This window comes from Canis lupus, chromosome 15 (assembly GCF_048164855.1).
Source record: "Canis lupus baileyi chromosome 15, mCanLup2.hap1, whole genome shotgun sequence".
Lineage (NCBI taxonomy): Eukaryota > Metazoa > Chordata > Mammalia > Carnivora > Canidae > Canis > Canis lupus.
Window position 1 is genome coordinate 178,317 of NC_132852.1, and position 21,125 is coordinate 199,441.

General features: G+C 63.9%; 1 protein-coding gene across 1 annotated transcript in view; it reads left to right on the top strand.

The window, feature by feature from the left end:
- The window catches only part of MYOM2 (myomesin 2), a 50,404-nt gene that overhangs the window by 13,825 nt on the left and 15,454 nt on the right, over positions 1-21,125 (top strand). Inside the window, exons 9-22 of the mRNA XM_072775777.1 lie at positions 1,153-1,317; positions 3,783-3,944; positions 4,902-5,043; positions 6,976-7,175; positions 7,762-7,815; positions 12,183-12,310; positions 14,359-14,542; positions 15,274-15,448; positions 16,482-16,603; positions 17,787-17,974; positions 18,579-18,705; positions 19,117-19,295; positions 20,111-20,225; positions 20,928-21,087. Coding sequence (XP_072631878.1) covers positions 1,153-1,317; positions 3,783-3,944; positions 4,902-5,043; positions 6,976-7,175; positions 7,762-7,815; positions 12,183-12,310; positions 14,359-14,542; positions 15,274-15,448; positions 16,482-16,603; positions 17,787-17,974; positions 18,579-18,705; positions 19,117-19,295; positions 20,111-20,225; positions 20,928-21,087 — 2,101 coding nt within the window. The remainder of the gene's footprint in view (positions 1-1,152; positions 1,318-3,782; positions 3,945-4,901; positions 5,044-6,975; positions 7,176-7,761; positions 7,816-12,182; positions 12,311-14,358; positions 14,543-15,273; positions 15,449-16,481; positions 16,604-17,786; positions 17,975-18,578; positions 18,706-19,116; positions 19,296-20,110; positions 20,226-20,927; positions 21,088-21,125) is intronic.

Consider the following 21,125-nt stretch of genomic DNA (forward strand, 5'->3'; position numbering starts at 1 on the left):
AGTCACCGTTCCCCCCTCGCACCAAGAACCTGCAGGGGACATTACTTCCTGGGGGTCCAGCCTTTCCTTAAGTCCCGTTTCCAAAGTCCCTGCGAGTCCTTCCTGGCCGGGCGAGCGTGGCGACGGTTCCGGGGCCAGGGGGACCTGGGGCCCATCACCCCTCTCCCCGCTGTGCGCCCCGAAGCACAGGTGACCCCGTGCAGCCGCCCCGTCAGGAGGCGAGGCCAGTGCCCCCCCCACCCCGGGCCGGGCGGGGAAGCCGGGTGACACGTCGCTGTGCTGTAGCCTCTCGGGACCAGGACTTGCTGCACGGCCCGGCGCCGGGGCTGTTGGATGGTCTGGGCACGCGGCTCAGGGCGGAGCTATGGTGGCGGTGATTCGGGGTCCGGGTGTCGCAGGTCCGGGTTGGTGACGGAAGCACCGACCCCGGGCCTGCGGGGGAACTGGTGGTGCCCCTGGCACCGGCACCCTGTCAGCCGTCAGCCCGTCTGCGCCCGTTGTGGGGTTGTCCCGGGTCCCACGCTTGCGGCTCCTGCAGGAGCTCGGACGGGCGCGAGGGCCGAGTCGGGTGACCCCTGCCTGCTGTTGGGAGCCGGGGCGTCGGGAGGTGAGGGCAGTGCTGGCGGAGGGGACACCAGCCCCGGAGGTTCCTGCTCCCGACAAAGAGCTCCCCGCGACGCATGTGTTTCCCAATCGTAGATTTTTTTTTTCTGTTAAGACTTTCCTGCATTTTCTTCCGGGAGCTTCTCCTTCCCTGCTAAACATCATATTTTTGAGACTTATTTTCGGTGCTGGGGGCCTGTGGCTGATCGGGTGCGGGCCTGCACCGGAATCGCGCACTGGTGTGTGCGGCCCTGACGCAGGAGCCCGCCCGGCCCTGTGCCCCCGTACACCTGTGCCCCCGGGCAGGCCTCAGCGTCTCGCAGTGGGGGCGGCCGAGGTCACGTGTCGGCCCAGCAGGCAGCCGTCTTCCTGGGGCAGAGCCTCTTGGAGCCACCTCCACCCCCACCCCCCGATGCATCCTCACTGGGCCCAGGGCTTGGACGTGACCGTGGGGACACGTCCGGGGACGCGGCTCCGTGGGGCGGGGGGCGCGGGGAGCTGCTCTGGCGCCGGCCCCTCCCGCTGTGACCGTGTCCCCTCCCCGTGCAGTGCCCCCCTCGTCGGTGCTTCCATACATGCACTTCGACGTGCAGTTCTTGGAGAAGTTCGGGGTCACCTTCCGGAGAGAGGGCGAGACGGTCACTCTCAAGTGCACGCTGCTGGTGACGCCGGAGCTGAAGCGGGTGCAGCCGCGCGCCGAGTGGTACAGAGACGGTGAGTGGGGCGGGGGGGCGGGGGTCACTGCCCGGGGCTCGGGGGGCTCTCCCGTGGGGGGTCGCTGCCCCGGGGCTCTCCAGCGCGGCTGTCCTCCCCCCCGGGGCGTGCGCACCTTCACCTTCTCTGGGCGGGGGCCCCGCGAGGAAACCGGGTCCCGCTTGCGTTTACTCGGGACCTGACACGCTGCAAAATAGGACGAAGAACCGTCAGCCTGCCCGCCGGGTGCTGAGGGTGTCGGGGGGAAACAGAGTCACGGAGCAGGGTGTCGTCAAGGCGCGGGAAGCGTCCCAGGACAGGGTGCAGGGTTTGCCCCCAACGTGGCGGTGACCGCGCGTCCTGGAGCTGCAGACACTCTCCGTGGCCCGGGGGGCCGTGGCGCCTCGGTGGCCCTGGGTGTGTGGGGCGCGTGTTCCGAACCACGGTCCGGCCCCTCCCTGCACCGAGCGGGCTTCTCGGAGGTGAGGGGTCAGGGGTTAGGGGTGCAGGTGCCCAGGCCCCATCACCGTCAGGCCGCCGGGCTGGGGAATCCCCGTGGGGACAGCGGAGACCACCCTCTCTGGCCTCTCTGTAGATGTTAAAACGCAAGGGGATTGTTTTTTTCTTTTTACTTTTTTTAAAATCATGGAGCCCTGAGGCAGCAAGAGGCTGGTGCGCCCGAGGGGACGCTGGCCCAGGAATGCCGCCCCCGCCGGGCACCCGAGGTGCAAACGAGAGGCCAGGATGCGGGAGCGAGGCCAGGACCCGGGTCGAATCGGGAGAACCAGGGCCGCTTGTGTTAAATCCCGGGGCGCTTGGCTGTGGTTTGCGCTTGAGGCCGACGGGGCCGCAGACGGGTGACCCCGCTCAGGGACCGGCTTTGGGCTGGGCGCTCCCTCAGGGGACCCGCCTGCGGCCGATGGCCTGTGACCCCCGTGCGCCCCGGCTGCACGTTGCCTTGGGTGTGTGACCCGCTGCAGAGGGCGGCAGGTGCCCGGGCAGGGCCAGGGCCGCAGGCTGTGCGGGGACCCGCGTCTCACTCCACCCCGGCTGGCGCCCCACCTCCCCCTGAACCCCCTGCCTCACCCTGACCCCCATCTCACCCTGACCCCCCATCTCGCCCTGACCCCCCGCCTCGCCCTGACCCCCCATCTCGCCCTGACCCCCCACCTCGCCTTGACCCGCCCCATCTTGCCCCAACCCCCCCGCCTTGCCATGACTCCCCGTCTCGCCCTGCCCCCCCCGCCTTGCCCTGATCCCCCAACTCGCCCCGACCCCCCACCTCGCCCTGACCCCCCCTGCTCCCCACGCCCCAGGCTGGGGGTCGAGGTACAGGCGCCGCGGACCCCGTTCCCCGAGGCCTCGGGAGCCGTCGTCTGCACTCCGAGCCCGTGGCCTGTCGTCTGTCTGTCCTTCCTGGGCTGGGACGCGCTGGGACGGGACTTGGCTGCCCGGCGCGCCCCGATTTACGTCTGGCGTCCTTGGCTGTGCCGTGGGCCTGGGCTGATCCTTGGGAAGGCGAGAACCTGGTAAAGCACCTCCAGGGGTCTGCTTTCCCGATGCCTCTGCACCTTCTGCTTTGCCTCCGAGGTGCCGCGTGGGGAAAGTCACGGTCTGGGACCCGCGTGGCCCGAGCCTGGAGGTGCAGTGCTGGGCACGACAATCAAACACGACACTTTCCTTACATGGACGTGTTTTTTATGGCAAAAAGCTCCAAGTTATGATGTCGTTCACCGAGCAATCGGGGTCACCCCTTGGCTGTAGAGGGCGTGTCGGCGCCGAACGTTCACGCTAACCCGGGAAGGCGCATCCACGTGTGCCCCGGTGCCAAGCCGTGTCTCGGCGACAGAGGCCGTGATGCTGTGAGCTGCAGGGCTCCGCACCGCGCTCGGCCGGGTGCTGCTCTATTCCTTCCCCGCTGGGCATGTTCTCGGGTGACATCGCCCTCAGGCACCTGCTCCCTCCCGCATGGCCCCAGCGTGCTGGGCACCCAGACAGCGCACCCGCCCCAGGCCTCGGGCTGACGTCCGGTCTGCGCTCCTGCGGGAGGGACGCGGGGCTTCTGTCCGCCCTCTCCGACCCTGGACGTAGCCCCAGAGGGCGCGGTGGTTGCCCCTCGTCCGTCGGCTGCCCCTGGCTCCCCGCCTTCCGGGCTGGCTCGTCTTCCGGGCACCCGTGGGGCTGCTGGGAGCCTTGGGGGTCCTCCGCTGTCGGTGGCGACGGCACCTGGCGGGCTGTCGGCACAGGGCAGAGGCGGGGGCCCAGGGGGGTGGCCCCGGGCAGGCAGGTGGGCCCGGCCGGCCGCCGACCCCGCAAGCAGAGACACGCTGTGCCTGTGGCTGCGGTCGCTGAGCGTGTGCTGGCCTGTGGACGCCTTCCCCGCGGGGTGGCCCACGGCGCGCCTGCCCCTGTCGCGGAGCTGAAGCTTCCCTCGTCGGCGTCGGGCCCGCAGGTGCGGGGTGACCGTGCGGCGACCGCTCTTTCAGATGTGCTGGTGAAGGAGTCCAGGTGGGCCAAGATGTTCTTCGGGGAGGGCCAGGCGTCCCTGTCCTTCAGCCACCTGAACAAGGACGACGAGGGCCTCTACACCTTGAGGATTGTGTCCAGAGGGGGCGTCAGTGAGCACAGCGCCTTCCTGTTTGTCCGAGGTGCGAGGTGGGGGAGGGCGCGGGGGGGGGGGGGGGAGGGGGAGGGGGGCGGGGTCACGCGTTGAACCAGAGCTAGAAGAGGGACTATTATAACTTAGAGGAAAAGATAAAGGAACAAATGCAAAACATACGCACTCGCCCTCCCCGCCCCCGCGAGACAGCACGAGCTTGCAGGCCCGGGTTCTAGAACCTCCCGCAAGTCTCTCCCCGTGTATCAGGTTGGCGTTGAGCGTCCCTTCCGTTCTCCGCCTACGCCCTCTGGCAAGATGTTTCGCCCCATAAAGATGCAACGGGTGCAACGTGGTGAAGCTGCCGGGGCTCGCTCAGCCGCAGGGGGGACGATAACGCACATGGGGCTCCGTGATGCTTGAGAAAGATCACCTGTGGCTCCATGTCAGGGAAGCCCTAGCTTTTAATACGCGGAGGAGAACGGAACGAGGTGTGCCGCGCTCATGGTCACGGGGCGACCGCAGGGTGCATTGGGGTCAAAGGTGCGGCCAGGCCGCCTTCCGAGGAGCCGGGCCGGCCTTCTGCGCCCTGTGACGCGCGGGGGAAAGCAGTGCTTCCTGCAGCCTGGTCTCGGACGGGCTCACGGGGTGCAGGGCCGTAGGGGCCCGGCCGGTGCAAAACCCCGAAGGACAGACGAGTCTAAGGTGATATTTCTCAGGCGTTAGAAAGGCCACGTCACCCTCATTTCTTCGGTCAGTTGACGTGACGTTACGTGATCTTCAATTTTGGGATCGATCATGAAAAATCGTAGACTTGAGTGTTTTATGGAGGATGGAACGTCTTGGCTTTCAGAGCTCAGACACGCGTTCGCTTCTCGTCGTCGAGTCACGGGGACGCGAGGGTTAAGCAGAGGGTCGCCCGGGGTCGAGGAGGTAGCCTGAGTTAGAGACGCAGGCAGCAGGCCTCTCGGCGCCGCCGCAGGCCTTGTCTGTGCTCCCGCCACTGCAGACGCCGACCCGCTGGTCACCGGGGCCCCGGGCGCGCCCATGGACCTGCAGTGCCACGATGCAAACCGCGATTACGTCATCGTGACCTGGAAGCCGCCCAACACGACCACCGAGAGCCCCGTCATCGGCTACTTCATTGACCGGTGGGTGCCCGCTGCCCCCTTCCAGGGCCAGAGACGTCCCTGAAGTCAGGGTTGGCACGTGAACCCGCTCGCTTGGATATTTGTCTGGACTCAAGTTCGTGACTCTGTCGTTGACGAGATCAGGTTCCTCACTCCGGTTCTTTGGCGCTCCAGGGTGTTGGACCCGTCCCAAGTGGCGGGGCCGGGGAGGGTAGCTTTCTCGGTGTTGTCTTCGTTCGCTGGTTCGACACCCAGCGCTGGGTCCCCTCCAGCTTCTCCAGGTGCGTTGAACCCTGGTTCCGGGTTCTGGGGGGCGTTCGGTCCCGCTTCTCCCTCTAGAGGAGGAGAAAATGGGCAATACAGACGCACCGCTGGGAAGATTGGCCCGTGCGTACCCAAGGTCCATTCTTCATTAAATTAGGTGTTGTTGCTTCCAAGCAAAAAAAAAAAAAAAAAAAACCCAAAACGCTGACATTTCAAAACATACAATACTGGAATTTACCTTTGAGTTACTGACGTCAGTGTGGGTCATCGTTAAACCCCTCACGTTCCGCTCCTTGGCACGGCGCTCAGAGCCTGGGAGGAAACCACGCAGAGCCAATGAATTTACTGGACGTGCCATTTATGCCCCAATTACGCAGTCCGACCACCGAGGGAAGTGGTCGTCAGAGAAAATGAGTTCAGACGTGAGAAATGGGGTCTAGGAGACTGGGGCACGAGACGGTGGCTCGGGGGAGGGGTTTAGGATGCCGTATGTATAAAGCACAGTAAAATAAGGTGTTTATTTCAGAAAAATCAACGGAGTCTGGCTGCCCTTTGGCATCACGCTGGTCTTGTTTGGGTACAATGTTTGCCATCAGGATGATATTTGGGGGATGCTAAGGTCAGATATGAGGGATGCATTGGTCAGGGTTTACCTTGGATTTAAAAAAAAACAACCATCAAAACAAGGCCATTTATTTTCTGTTTTCCTGGGGCTTTTGAAAAATTTTCCAGCCATTTGGCAAAAACGATTTCATGGCCCTTCTCAGTAGTGATCCGTTCCCCTCCCTCCTTCCTTGAACAAGAGGATCACCACAGGACGTTCGGGAGGGGGCGCCGGCTGCCCCTGCTGCCCCTGCTCGCCCTCCTGCCCTGCCGCAGCCCGGGTGGGGGGCGTCCCGCGGCCAGACTCGGCACTGACCACGTCCTGCCGTAGCCGGTTGGCACAGGTCGGTCGCGAATGTGCACAAAAGTCCCGAATAATCCGGAGAGAGAGGGCGCGGGTTCTTTCTAAGGCGCATGCGCAGCCCTGGCTCAGAGCTGATTCCCCTGAGCTTGCCCTGTTCTCCTGGGGATCTGACATGACCTTCTGGTGCCGAAAGTTCTCAACCTGGGAATAGTGGAGCCTGATCTCGTCTGCGTCTCCAGGTGTCCGGTCAGGACTTAATGTTTTCAAAAGACCCCCAAGTTCCACGTGAGACGTGCTGGGAAGAACGGACCGAGCCGGCGTTGGGAGAGATTGGGATCCTCGGGCGCGGCCCAGGGGCGCCCGCAGGGGGCAGGCAGGGAGGCGGCCTGTGCCTGTGCGTCGGGCGCGCGGGGAGCTCAGGGCACCTGCCGATTTTGCCTGTAACTTGGAAAAAGGACCATCCCGGGTGCATCTCATGGGACCTTGGAGGATATTTTGGCTAAATATAGCTGAAGGCGGGGAGCGACCTTCAAGCTATGAATTATAAGGCTTTTAAATATACAAATAGATATATTTGACGTTTCCTAAATAGCGCTGTCTTTAGAGTTTATGCTGCTGCTTATAGAAACCTAGAGCTTCAACCGTGTCGATCTCCACCATCCCTCGGGGTCGTTTCCCGTTACGGTCGCTTTCCGTCCACGCGGTGTGTGTACGGTGCACGCAGAGGCCTGTGTGTCTCCATCAGGCTGACGTATTTGTCACTCTTCCTCTTTTATCTGAAGATGTGAAGTGGGAACGGACAACTGGGTTCAGTGCAATGACGCGCCCGTGAAAATCTGCAAATACCCTGTGACTGGACTTTTCGAAGGCAGGTCTTACGTGTTCCGCGTGAGGGCGGTCAACAGCGCAGGCATCAGCCGGCCGTCCAGGGTGTCCGAGGCCGTGGCCGCCCTCGACCCCGTTGACCTCAGGAGGTTGCAAGGTAGGTGGCGCGGACTCCGGGCCTCGGATCACGCGGTGGGCTCTTTCTCTTCCGCACTCAGCCGTGTACGGGTCCGAAGAACATCTTTGGAGGCTGAGGGTGGCTCGGCGCCCTTTCCCCGCGGCCGTCCGTGTGCGGAGCCGCGTTAGGAGTGGGCACGGCCAGGCCGGCTCACCACATTTCCTGGTGCTCTTGGCCGGACTCCAGCCAGATGGGTTCAGAATTAGAATTTTCCTGGTCCGTTGGTGATAGAATCTCAACACGTAATGAGACGCAGAAAGCTTTGACACCGAGCCACTTGGGTCCCGAATGACGCTTTCACGTGACGCAGATTCCCGAGAGGGATCGGCCCCTTGGTTGTGGTGTGAAGTGAGCCGCGACGTTTTCCTTACCCGCGGGGCCTTTTGTGCCCGGACACAGCTCCGAGGAGCACCGCGTCAGGACATCCACCCTGGTGTCTTTGGAGTTGGGGTGTGGTGTGATCATCACCTACGGGGGGTTTGGATCACGCACACACTCAGGGAAACTGGGGCTTTCTTAGGGGACCTTTGGATGCCAAAGTCCGCATCAGCCTTTCTCTCCGCAGCGGTCCACTTGGAGGGGGATAAAGAAATCGTGATCTATCAGGACGACCTCGAGGGTGAGTGGCCCTGCTGCATGCCCCGGGGATGCGGGATGGTGGTCGGAGGCCAGAGCGGCAGACGCAAGACCCAGCGGGTGGGGACCGCCACGCGCGTACACACGGGGCCGTGGGTCACACCTGCAACAGGAGCGAGGCAGGTTGAGGGAGGGTCGGCCCCGGGGTCCTGCATGTGGCTTCATCACCTCCACGAGGGATCTGCGTCCTCCGGGGGCCGCACAGGGACGTCCACGCTGCCCGGAGCCCTTGCCTCCAGCCGAGGCTGGGTCCTTTCTCTGAGGCTCCGTGAGCAGAGGACGGGTTCAGGTTTTCTTTTGAAGAGAACATCTCATCTCTAGCATTTTAGCAGAAGTGGACTGAGTTCCTCCTGCCAGTATCCCTGGCCCGAAAGTTCGCACTTCCCCCACTTAGGCTGAGTTTTATGAGCCCTTCTCTTTGCTGCTCCGTTCAGGGATGGCAGAGGGTCGGCTCGTTGAGGAGGGGAACCTAGCGCGATTACTCGGAAAGCCGAAGATTTTAAACAGACGTATGCAATGAGAGTTCACGGGGGACAACGAACTGGTTGGAAATTAAGAAACATGGATTTGGAGCTAGTGCCCCAGGAGGTGGACTTTGAAGCTTTCCTTTAAAACTGCTGTGGACCTCAAAAAATATACATAAAAAAAACCCTCCTGAGGTCCCAAGCACTTTCCCTGGAGAGCTGAGGACTCAGGGGTTCAGTGGTTGATCTTCCTATTTGCCCCCAGACGGTCCCCAGACACCGGCTCTTCTGCACCTGTAGCGGCTCTTCTCTAACATCTCGAGAACACGTCCTTCTCCACCATATTTAGTCTTCCTTAGCTCCTCCACTTCCAGACATAGAAATCGGGGAGGATGCCCGGTTAATTAATAAGTAATAGAAATAATTCAGGAAAGGGTGACTCACTGTGACTTCTAGATAACGGGCTGAAATGTCGTTATTTGAATAATATCTGGCTCTGCTCAGCGTGGACGCCGTGGTCTCGTAGCAGACGGGCCTGAATGAATAGGCGTGTTTGACACGAGAAAGAAGGACGTTCCCTCTGTCACCTCCGGGGTGGATGGGGTCCGTGAGGAGGGGACTACCCGAGCTCTGCTGCGTGGGCCTCTGGACGTTCAAATAAAATCACCCCAACAAGGAGGCACACGTTGCACACTAGGGCCGCCGGCGGATGGGGCCGCGGGAGCGCGTGCCCTGCTGGGGAGGACAGGTCTTCATCCGTCGTATCCACGGCACATTGGAAGACCTAGCGTTCCAGTCGCTGCGACGGAAGCGTAGTTCACAGACACGACAGATCCCATTTCCAGCTGCAGGGAAGTCACGGACGCCCCGTGTCGCGTTTCTGCTTGCGTTTCCTCTGATAAGGAGGCAGGTTGTCTGGCTCCCTGGGGCCCGGGATGCATTCTCGGGTGGGGCTGCATCACGGTCACGCTGCTGAGGCTCCGCTTGCGCAGAGGCCAGGACACCCAGAGGCCAGGCGGCTGGAGACGCACACTGGGGCGAGGCTGTGCACACGGCGTCCTGGCTGGTCCCGAGGCCTGGGCAGACCCCGGAAGAAGTGGGGCTCCGGGGACCTGCTCTGCTTTGCAGAGATCGAGGGTTTATTTTACTCAATTTGCACAACAAACACCTTTTCTAATTCAATGACAATCCGTAGAGACAGGGATTCCCTGCCCCGTTCAGCCCACTTCTGGGCCCCAACAGGTGCAGTTAGGAGGGTCTCCCGGTCGCCACCCTGACGTCCTTCCTTCCTGGAGACCCGTCTGTTTCCTGTTTGAGCTAGAAAAGAGCCGGCAAATGCCGTTTGTTTTAATGAAAAACAACGGTTAAAAAATCTGTTGGTTAAAAAATCTGCTCCTCTGCTATTTTACAGGGTTTTTAAAAAAATTTTTTTATTTTTTTGCTCAGTTTTTCTAACCAGTTTAATTTTCAAGTCTTCCTCAAACGGTTTAATCTGCCAGTGCTCTCCTCTTAATAGCATCCAACTTGTCCAGCCTTTCTTGAGTTGGTCCCTTGAGAAATGCACGCCCTGTCCCGGGCCTGGCCAGAGCCGGCGGGTGCAGATCCCTTCCGCTAAGTACAGGTCCGGGCGCTCAGGGGTCGAGGAATCACGCGCTCGTCTACACACCTGCATTCTCCTAAGCTCTGTCACCTCGAAGATTCTGAAAATCCCAAATAGAGTTCGTGTCTCATGGACTTAGAGGAAAACCTGCTGGCAGCCCGTGGAGGCTGCGGTGTCCTTGGGTGGGTGGAACAAAAGGCAGGACTTGCAAATGGGGGACCGAGGCCCAGGCCCCTGTTCCACAGCCCGGGGATCCTGGGAGAGCCCTGCAGCTCCCTGAGCTCTGTCCTCGTCCCATAGGGATGCGACTCACAGGGCTCCAGGGAGGCTTCGTGGTCCTGAAGCAGAGCACCCCGCCCCTGTACCCATCACTTAGTGGCCCCCGGTACCCCAGGGTGATGCATTCGGACTGTCCTCTCATCTTGGCTTGCTTTCTTTGTTTCTTTCTTCCTTTTCCTTTTAAAAAAATACTTTATATATATATATATATATATATATTTAATATTTATTTGAGAGGAGCAGAGGGAGGGGGGAGGATCTCAGAGACTGAATCCCTCGGAGAGCTGAGCACGGAGCCTGATGCAGGGCCGCATCCCATGACCCCGGGATCACGACCTGAGCTCCACCGCTGCACCGTGCAGGTGCTCCTTGGTTTGCTTTCAGTTGCGTCTCGGTCCCTGCTCTCGTCTCCGCTGCTAGGAGGGTTGGTAAGAGCTCCTGTCACCTCCCTGGCGTCCGCTCGGCCCCCGGGGCCCCCCGAACCCTCTCCTCTCTGTCATCTGCACGTCTCCAGCGCTCCTGCTGCTGTGTGGCCCAGGGTGGTCTCCAGAGGCTCCAGGACTTGACCCCAGCCAGGGATTCCCTGCAGACAAAAACTGGACTCTTCCTTCTTCCCCAGCGTCAAATGAAATATGCTTTTTGTTCCATTTTCTCTGGGCCTGGGAGCTACGTGCCGGGTCTGAAGGTGGCTCAGACCTGGAAGGGCGTGGAGGGCAGCTCTGTGTGCAGGTGCTCCCGGGTTCTCCCTGCCTTCGCCGCCTGCCTGGCCCCCCTCAGGTCCCTGGGTTTGCTTCCTGCGCCCTCCGGGGCCCCTGAAGGAAGCCAGGGTTCAGCGGTGCATCCCCCGGGGCCGACCTCCCTGCGGCTTCTCTCTGCGGGGCCTGTGTCGGGATCTCTGCAGGCGAGTGTGCAGCTCTCGGGCCCGACCGAGCAGGCCTGTGGGGTGTCCCGAGGCCCCGCTCCACCTGGCCCCGGTGGCACTTTGCGGCACAGACACCCTGACTCCTTGTTTGAAACCCGACCCACTTGCCAGAATGCTCCTAGATAAGGCCGCCCGGGTCCCTGCGCCTGTAAAATGGGATGCCCTCTGTAACAGGACTCCGCGAAATGCAACCCCGGCGTGTTTGCGCTGGTCAGTTCCTTGCCGGCAGCACAGTCCTGAGGGAGCAATAGGATATTGAGAAGGGCTCAGAGAAGTCCCGGGGACGTTCAAACCATTTTAATCATGTGCTAATCTAATTGGAAGCTCGTAACATTTTGTATCACTGCCGCAGGGACTGCGGTCTGGAGAACCTCCACCTCTCCGGAAACACTCTTGTATCCAAACGTACCGCCCCTGACACCTTAAGTCCTTTTAAAACAAGATGTGCGTCTAGCGGACGCCTCTGAACGCGGATATCCCGGCCTCCTTATTTGCAGAAAGCTTGTTGACCTCACTCCAGAGTCTCCGACGTGAAGGTGTAGATTTCAGGGCTCGGGCACGTGGCACCGACCCACCCGTGGAGGGAAGAACCACGTGCCTTGGAAGTGGGCGTAGGGTTTCGGCGCTGTAAGGCACGGCGTGAGGAGCGTAACCCGAGAGGGCATTAGAGGAAGGATCATCGGGTTCCAGAAGGCTCCGTCCTGCAGAGCGCACCCAGGACCTTCTCTGCGCAGATTCCCAGCACAGCCAGAGCCCCATTTCTGGCTAAATCTCCTGTTTCTCTGTGTTAATTTTCCCACCTCCCCTTCCAGCTGAAACTCTGGAAGATTTTTGGATTGGACACCTCCTCCCCCCACTTTTTTTAATGAACTGGCTTATACTAGAAACAAAAGTAGTTAGGGGATCTTAGCCCGTGCGTTATCCGAGGCTGGGGAGATGGTTTGGTTGCTGTCCCAGAATAGAAACGCGGCGAAGGCCGGGGCTGGCGCGGCGGTTCCTTGCGGCCTGGGAGGAGCGCGGGGCTCGGTGCGGCCGGAGCTGGGAGCCACCTGGGCCCGCGCTGACTGAGTGCACGGCTCCTGCAGGCGACGTCCAGGTCCCGGGGCCTCCCACCAATGTGCACGTGTCGGAGATCAGCAGAACCTACGTGGTGCTCAGCTGGGACCCCCCCGCCCCCCGGGGCAAGGAGCCGCTGATGTATTTCATCGAGAAGGTACCGTGCGCACCCGTGGTCCGAAGCCGCAGGTCCCCCTGGGACTTGTCACTGGGCCACCCGTGTGCTCCAAACACGAGCGTCTGTTAGGGCGTCGCACAGACCGGGCCCCCGTTACTTGCTGTGGAGCTGGGGGGGTGCCCTGTCCTGTCCCGCACCTGGCCGTCAGGGCACAGCGTCCCGCTGCGGGGTTGCTGCCCTCGTGTGAGCAAGGGGCACCTCACGTCCCGGGCTCTGGCAAATGCACCACGATGGGGGATCTGAGGTTCGGGGCACAGGGAGCAGGGGGCTGGGGGGGAGGGCGGGGTCTGTAGTAAGCTGTGGCCACTTGGGGGCGGGTTCGTGCAGGGATTCACTCCGGGGGCACCGTGAACACAGGCACACGCACAGCCGCACACGCGTCCTTCCTGCTCGCTGGGACGCCCCTGCTGTGGTCCGCCCTGCGCTCTAGGCCCGGGAGCGACTGGCTGCCGGGTGGGGCTGCGCCCATCCGCACCTGCTGTTGTGACCCCAGGGTCACCTGCAGGGAGGTCACCCTCAGGGGGGTCACCCGCAGGGTCGTCACCTGCAGGGTTGTCACCTACAGCAGGGTCACCCGCAGGGTGTCACCCACAGGGTCGTCACCCACAGGGTCACGCTCAGGAGGTCATCCACAGGATCGTCGCCTTCAGGGGGGTCACCTGCAGGGTCATCACCCACAGGGTCATCACCTGCAGGGTCATGCTCAGTGGGGTCATCCACAGGGTCGTTACCTGCAAGGGGGTCACTTGCAGGCTCATCACCTGCAGGGGGGTCACCTTCAGTGGGGTCACCCGCAGGGTCGTCACCTTCAGGGGGTCACCTGTAGGGTCGTCACCCGCAGGGTCGTTACCCGAGGGTCATCACCCGCAGGGTCACGCTCAGGGGGGTCACCCGCACGGTTGTCACCTGCAGGGGGGTCACCTGTGTGTAGGGCGCAGGCGGGAACTCTGCAGCTGCGGGAGCGTGCAGGGCAGGCACGGAAACGTGAGGTGTGCCCAGCAGGCCCCAAGGCGCACTGCCCCCCTCACCCCCCTGGCCCACACCTGTGCCCGAGGACGCCCTTCCGGGGACGCCAGGCCACGCGCTGCGGGGTGCAGGGCTCACTCTAGTCTGGGTGGTCCCGTCGGTCCTCGGGTCCTGAGAGCACAAGGGGTGGTCCAGATGCGGGCGGTTGCCGTGGGCCGGGGTTTCCTGCGGCCTCTGCGGAGGTAGGTCCCTGTCCATCTGCCACCAGGGCCCAGGGACGCTTCTGAACAGACGACCGGGTCAGTCACCGGGGGCTCGTCTGCTTCACCAGCTGCTGCCTGCTGTGGGGAGCGGCTGTGGGGCCGGGGCACGGAACACGCTGGCGTGGACGAGGCCAGGCCACCGCGGGGGCAGCCTGAGCGGAGCCGCGGGTCCAGGGCTCCCAGGCCACGGGGGCAGTGACGCTGGGCAGGCCGGGCGGGCATCTCCCATGCCACTGACCCCCAGGCCGTCTGGGGCGCTCCTTCGGTGCCAGAAGTCCTGACAAGGCCCAGCAGGAGCCCCGGGAGGGAGCATGGCACGTCCTGCTAAGCCCGGGGAGGACTGGCGGGACCCGTGGCCCAGCGTGGATCCCGTTGAGATGGGGCGGTGGATCTCCTGCGGGTTATTTACATCGCTGTCATCCTATTAACACAGTAATAGCTGCAAAATGTGAGAGCTCTAATTAATTAATTCATTTTTCAAAGACTTATTTATTTATTTGGAAGAAAGAGAGAGAGTGGGCGGGGGGAGGGGCTGAGGGAGCAGCAGACTCTTTGCTGAGCGCAGAGCCCCAGGCGGGACTCGCACCCAGGACCCTGAGGTCACGACCCGGCCGTAAGCCTTTCCAGCTTCCAGTAACCTCTTACCTGTGTTTCCAAACGGGCTTCCCTTTTCATACAATCCGGGAAAGATTTGTCGAGGGCCTGGGGTGTGCTTTGGTGCCCGGGCGTCCCTGGCGGCGGCGTGCTGGCGTGCGGGGGGTTCCGGGCCCCCGCCAGCGCCGCCTGCGTCCTTTGCAGTCCGTGGTCGGGAGCGGGAGCTGGCAGCGGGTCAACGCGCAGACGGCCGTGCGCTCCCCGCGGTACGCCGTCTTCGACCTCGCCGAGGGCAAGCCCTACGTGTTCCGGGTCCTGTCGGCCAATAAGCACGGCCTGAGCGAGCCGTCGGAGATCACCGCCCCCATCCAGGCTCAGGACACCATTGGTGAGTGCTGGCGCCTCGGCGAGCGGCCGCGGGTGGGGCGGTGGCCAGGCCCGCGCACGGGGCCTCAGATGCCGTCCCTCGTGCCCAGAAAGACACCAGACGGATCAGAGTCAGACTTCAGGATGCCTTAAGAGTTCAGTTGACGAGAGACGGAGAAGTCGCCGCCGTGTCTCGGCCGCCGGGGTCCCTCCAAAGTTCCATCCAATTTTCATGAAACGAATGAATGCTGAAGTGCTGTTAGGCTTTGGTCGCTTTTTGAAAACCCCCGATCCCACTGGGGTTTCTTGCCCGCTGGGCTTCAAGGTCCTGCTCCGCAGACGCCACGCAGGAAGGACAGGAATTCTGAATCGCCCTGGGGCGAAGATCAGGGTCCAGTCATGATTGCATTTTGAGTCTCCTTACGGATTTCCGGCCAGTCTGATAGAAATGTGTCTTATTTCCTTGAAATCGCTCCTACCCTGTCAGCCAAAGCACGTGTGTCAGGAGAGGATGCTCTTGGGTGTTTCTGGGGGGCGGGGGCAGGAGATTGCGGGGTTGTAATTCCCTGTGTGTGGGTCAGGTGGGACTTGGGACGGCCCGGCAGCTCCCGCCCCAGCCCCGGGGCTGCTCCCGCCCCTTCCCCTGCTCTTCTCTCCCCGTCCAGATTTCGGGGTGCCATGCCCTGCGGACCAAGGGCTTCAGGGGCTCTGGTGCAGCTCCAGGGACTCTGACGCTGCGTCTCCCCTGCGCAGCGGTCCCCTCGGCGCCGGGCCGGGTGCTGGCGTCACGGAACACAAGGACGTCGGTCGTGGTGCAGTGGGACAGGCCCAAGCACGAGGAGGACCTGCTCGGCTACTACGTGGACTGCTGCGTGGCGGGGTCCAATGCGTGGGAGCCGTGCAATCACAAGCCCATCGGCTACAACAGGTGCGGAGGCCCCAGAGCCGCCGGGGGCGGGGGGATGCCCAGGCTGCAGACACACCTGCGAGTGTCCGTCTCTCACCCACACGCGAGGCCGGGGCCTGAGAGCTGCCGAGCGGCCGGGCCAGGCTGGAGGATTAGCGTGTAGACGAGGGACGTCTGGAACCTTGGCCCTCGGGCATCGTTAGCGGAGGTTCCCTCTAACAGGGAATTTTACACAGCAGCCGCCCCCTCGAGAGGCGTTCCCCGTGAAATTCAGAGGCAGAGAGAGGCATTCACCGCACAAATTGATTTTTCAAACATTTAAAATTATTCACATACCTGGCAGTTGTGCTCCAGCCGCCGACTGAGACGAAACTGGGGGTGCTCCACCCCGTAGCACCTTCGCCCCTGGTGGCCCCCGCAGGGATTTATGCCCGCCCCCGAGTGTGCAGTGTCTGACCTCGGGGTGCCCCAGGGTATCTGAGCAGCTAAACAGCAGCAGCACTCGGGTTCTCCACTGTGCACGAGTTACGGGGACGGCTCAGCCGTCTTTCCCTTTTCAATCTTCTTTAAAAAAAAAAAAAAACATAAACAATCGATAACTTGGAAAAAGCCATGGCTAGGAAGGAAGCGATGTTGCTGCAGAGAACCCGTGAGATGTCGCTTCGGGCCCACGGGCAAAGCAGACTCAGGAAGGGATCTCAGGACACAAAGCTTAAAGTAGCACTCCCGCCCCTGAGCGTGGTGGGTGGTCCCTGGACGTTCTGGGGATGGGCGCTGGGCTGGGGGGCTCCCCGCGTGCTCCTGGGGGTGCTCAAGACGCCGGGAGGTGAGGACGGCTGTCGGGCTGTGGAGGTGGGAGGGTGTGCGCACCTGAGCCGCTCAGCCCCCCGTGTGGCCGGGCCACGGCTTTCCGTCCCGCCCCAGCACGTGGGTTCGCATCCCCGACCCCCGCGGAATCGGGAATCTAAGCAGAAGGCCCCAGGGAGTCAGGCTCCTCCCAGTCCCTGAGGGAGGCCCCCCCGCCCTGCGGCGCCCTGACCGCTGTCTCGCTCAGGTTTGTGGTGCACGGGCTGACGACCGGTGAGCAGTACGTGTTCCGGGTCAAGGCTGTCAACGCCATGGGCATGAGCGAGAACTCTCAGGAGTCGGACGTCATCAAGGTCCAGGCGGCCCTCAGTGAGTCCCCGCGGCTGTGCCGCTGCCGGGGGTGGGAGGCTGTGGCCTTGTGCGGGCGAGTGCTCCTGGGGTGACCCTGTTGCCCCGCGGGGAAGGTGGGGGGCCCTCTCACCCGCGGGCCCCTGGTCTTGGAAGTGCAGGGTGGAGGGAGGGTGCTGCCCGCTGACAAGGCTCCGGGGGAGGACGTGTGTGCCCGTCGGGAGGGGGTCCAGGCATCGGTTGTGCTTAGCTTGGGGGGCTTTGGTCCTCCCTGCGGAGCCCACAGGCCCGTGTGAACCTCGTGGCTGTGTCACCCGCCTCGTCTGTAAACATGCCTTACATCCAGCTGAACGGCTAGGGACCTAACTTCGGAGGCGGGCCCTGGGACCATGGCGTTGTCCTTGCCGCCTGCCGACTTCCCCCACACGGCCCCATGGCGAACACGTGAATGTTCCTCGTTTTGAGGACATTTTTGTCTCCAACTGATTTTTTTAAAAATATTTTATTTATTCATGAGAGACACAGAGCAAGAGAGAGGCAGAGACACAGGCAGAGGGAGAAGCAGGCTCCGTGCAGGAGCCCGATGGGGACTTGATCCCGGGGCCCTGGGGTCACGCCCTGGGCTGAAGGTGGTGCTAAACCGCTGGGCCACCCGGGCTGCCCTGATTTTTATTTTATTATTTTTAAAAATATCTTATTATTTGACACAGAGAGAGAGACAGAGAGGGAGAGAGAGGGACAGGGAGGGCAGAGGGAGCAGCAGCGGGGAGCCTGACGCGGAACTCGATCCCAGGACCCGGGGTCATGACCTGCCCCGAAGGCGACCCTCGCCCACCGAGCGCCCAGGTGCCCCACGTCCATCTACGTGTTAAGCGCGTGTTTGGAAGCTGCGCTCGGTGCCCTGACCACACTGGTGTCGCGGAGCATCCCGGGGGCGGGCCGTCCCTCGAGGGAATGCAGCGACGCCCTTGTCCTCGGCCGTCCCGTCCCCGGGGACTCCCTCACGTTCCCACGTGTACCTCATACAAAGCGGCCGTCCGAGGTTTCGTTCTCTGGCGAGAACAGGTGCTGCGGGCTCGTGTCCCTCAGGCCCGGAGGACGCGGTGACAGCACACCGTGACGGCCCGTGTGGGGCGGGAGCGGCCCTGGGGGTGGACATCCCGGGTGGGGCCCCGGGCCAGCTTCTTGCTCCGTGTCCCCGTAGCCGTGCCTTCTCACCCCTACGGGGTCACGCTTCTCAACTGCGACGGCCACTCCATGACCCTGGGCTGGAAGGTGCCCAGGTACAGCGGAGGCGCCCCCATCCTCGGCTACTACCTGGACCGGCGCGAGGCCCAGCACCGGAACTGGCACGAGGTCAACTCCTCGCCCATCAAGGAGAGGATCTTCACGGTGGGTCCTTCTGGGTGTCGCGGGCAGGGGGGTGCCCCCCTGTCAGGTGCACAGCCCTTCCCTCGGGGACTTGGGCTTCAGGGGAGTCTGACGACGCGACACAGACACACGCGTGGGCTCAGGAGAGTCTGTGGCCTGGGGGGAGAGGCCGTCGAGCTGGACCCGAGGAGCCCAGTCCCTCTGAGAGGCGGGGCGGGGGGGCAGAGGGGATGTGAGGACGTGGGTGTGCGGGGCAACCGTCCCCGCTGGGAGCAGCCCTGGCCCCAACCCTCTGTGGCCTTCATCTCCCTGAGCCTCTGACGTGCCAGCTGCCGTGGGGTCACGGTGCCGTCACCGCACCTGCCGCGGGGTCACGGTCCATCATTGCACCTGCCGCGGGGTCACGGTGCTGCCTCCTGCAGGCGCAGCGACAGGAGGGCGGAGACGATGTGGGGGGTTCCCGAGCGACTGCAGCGCGGCAGCCGCGTTCCTAGCGCCCGGCCGCCCCGGCCCAGCCCCGGCCTCACGTTGGCTCGGACACGTCCGTCTTGCGATGTGTTCGCTGCCCACGGGCCGCACGGCGGCTGATCCTGCCCGTGCTCATCCCGCACAACCCACCTCGCAGGTGGAGGGCTTGACGGAGGGCTCCCTCTACGAGTTCAAGATCGCCGCCGCCAACCTGGCGGGCATTGGGCAGCCGTCGGACCCCAGCGAGCTCTTCAAGTGTGAGGCCTGGACCATGCCTGAGCCTGGTGAGAGGCCCCGTGGGACCCGAGCGCGCTCAGCGCCTGTCACCGACCCTCAGAGCTGGCGGGGCTCCGTCTTGGGCGCCGGGGGTCTCCCGGCTGTGCCAGGCCGTGGGGCGGAGCTGGATCGGGCTGCCGAGTGCCCGGCCCTGGGCCGTGTGCAGAGGCCGAGCGGGTGACGGGGGGCATTAGTGGGGCCGCGAGAGGGCTCAGGGTGTGAGCCGGGGCCGGTTCTCCCCGCGAGACGCACCTGCGGGTCCCGAGCACCGGGGTGACTCAGGGTCGAGGCCAGGGGGACGCCGCGGGGACGGGCTGCCGGGTCGGGGGCGGCCAGCGGGCGAGCGGGGCTGTGCACCTGCGGTGCTGGAGGTGGGGGCGTCCCCGCGGCGCGGGCTCAGACGACGTTTCACCTTCCAGGCCCCGCGTACGACCTGACGTTCTGCGAGGTCAGAGACTCGTCCCTGGTCGTGCTCTGGAAGGCCCCCGTGTACTCGGGCAGCAGCCCCGTCTCTGGCTACTTCGTGGACTACAAGGAAGAGGACTCTGGAGAATGGAGCACCGTGAACGAGGCGCCCACCGCCAGCCGCTACCTAAAGGTGAGGGTGTTCCCGCCTCCCGGGCCACAGGCCGACAGTCCCGCGGTCGGCTTCCCCGGGGGTGCCCGACCCTGTGTCTGTGGGTGGCCCGCGCCGGCCCTGTGTCGTCCACGCTTGCTCCTGGGATCACACGCACAGACACGCGTGCACGCACGGCTTCCACGTGTGGGCCGGGGCAGCGCGTCCATCCCTGGTCCTCCGGGGTCTCCGCGTGCGTGCGGCACCTGCGGCTGGCTCTCCTGGGGGGGTGACATGTCCCCACGCCCTCCCCAGCTGCCCTCACCCAGGCCTCGCCCCCGCGGGTGTGTGCTCTGAGCCGCGCCGCAGACATCGGGGTGCCCCGCATGTGCCCCGCACACGCCGCAGCCTCTGGGCCACGGACCCCACGATGCCAGAGCGGCTTCCTCTCGGCGAACGAAGCGGCGCTGGGATCCAGGTCAGCCTCCGGCAGCGAAGAGCACTGGTGTGCGGCCTGCGGCCCCCTGACCTGCGCGCCTGCAAGGCGGACGTGCTGTGGCGCGTCCAGGGGACAGGACGGCTCGCTTGCAGGCCGAGTGTAAAACCCTTGAGCCCCGTAGAGCTGGGGCCCGTGTGAGGAGCGGGTGCAGCCTGGACGCGGGGTCTTCACTCTGCTTAGAAACACGCGGAGGAAGGAGCGGCGAGTACACGGGACCGAAGGGTGTGTCTACGCTGCAGTCGGGCCGCGTGGCTCCGAGGGGGCACCGTGCGGCTCCTCCAGCTGGAAGGGTGTCCCAGTCGGACGCGGAAACACGGCCCTCGTCGTTCACGCTTCCCCGCCGCTCTGTCTCCCTCAGGTCTGTGACCTGCACCAGGGCAAGACCTACGTCTTCAGGGTCCGTGCGGTCAACGCCAGCGGGGTGGGCAGGCCGTCGGAGACGTCCGAGCCGGTGCTGGTGGAGGCCAGGCCAGGTGACACGCGGCCGCCGGGCTGCGGGGAGGGCACGTGCCCTGGGTGCGAGGCGGTGTGGGGCGGCGGGCTCCCGTCGGGCGGAGAGCGGGGCCGCGTGGCACTGTCCTGGGAGGGCGACGCCGGCCCCTGACGTCTCTGCTGACTGTGATGGGCGGCCATCGAGCCGTCGGTGCCGCTGTCGGTGGCGAGAGGCGAACGTCGGCGGGTGGCGCTTGTGGGGCCGAGGTCCTCGCAGGGCACGCAGGGAGGGGGCGGCGAACCTGGACACCCGCGCTGCCCCCGTCTCTCCGCCCCCTGGGGACTGGCGTCCGGGCGTCTCCTGTCCTCCCGGTGACCCGGCGTCTGTCAGTACCTGCCCGGGGCCCCATGTCCCCACGGCCCCCGAGTCCCAGGCGCGGTTCTGACGGCCGGTGTGGGGCTGGCTGTGCACCTGCTCGGAGGGAGCTCGCGGCGCCTTTCCCAGCGCCCGGGGAGGGAGGGCGGCGAGGGGAGCCCGAGTCCTTGCCCCGGCGAGAGCCCGGATCCCAGACACCGGCAGGGGCTCCCCGGCCCACACGCTGCCCAGGGTGCACCCGCCCGCCCGCCGCGCCCTGTTCCTGCTCCGGCGTCCCCCCCCGCCCCCTCCCTGGTGTGACTCAGCATCCCGAGCTGGGCCCGGAGGACGCGCCGTCCCTGAGCCGCCGCCGTCCCCTGGCTCGCAGGCACCAAGGAGATCAGCGCCGGCGTGGACGAGGAGGGCAACATCTACCTGGGCTTCGACTGCCAGGAAATGACGGACGCGTCCCAGTTCACCTGGTGCCGAGCGTACGAGGAGCTGGCCGAGGACGACCACAAGTTCAGGGTGGAGACGGCCGGAGACCAGTAAGTGCCGGGGAGCGGCCCGGGGCCTGGGCGGCTGC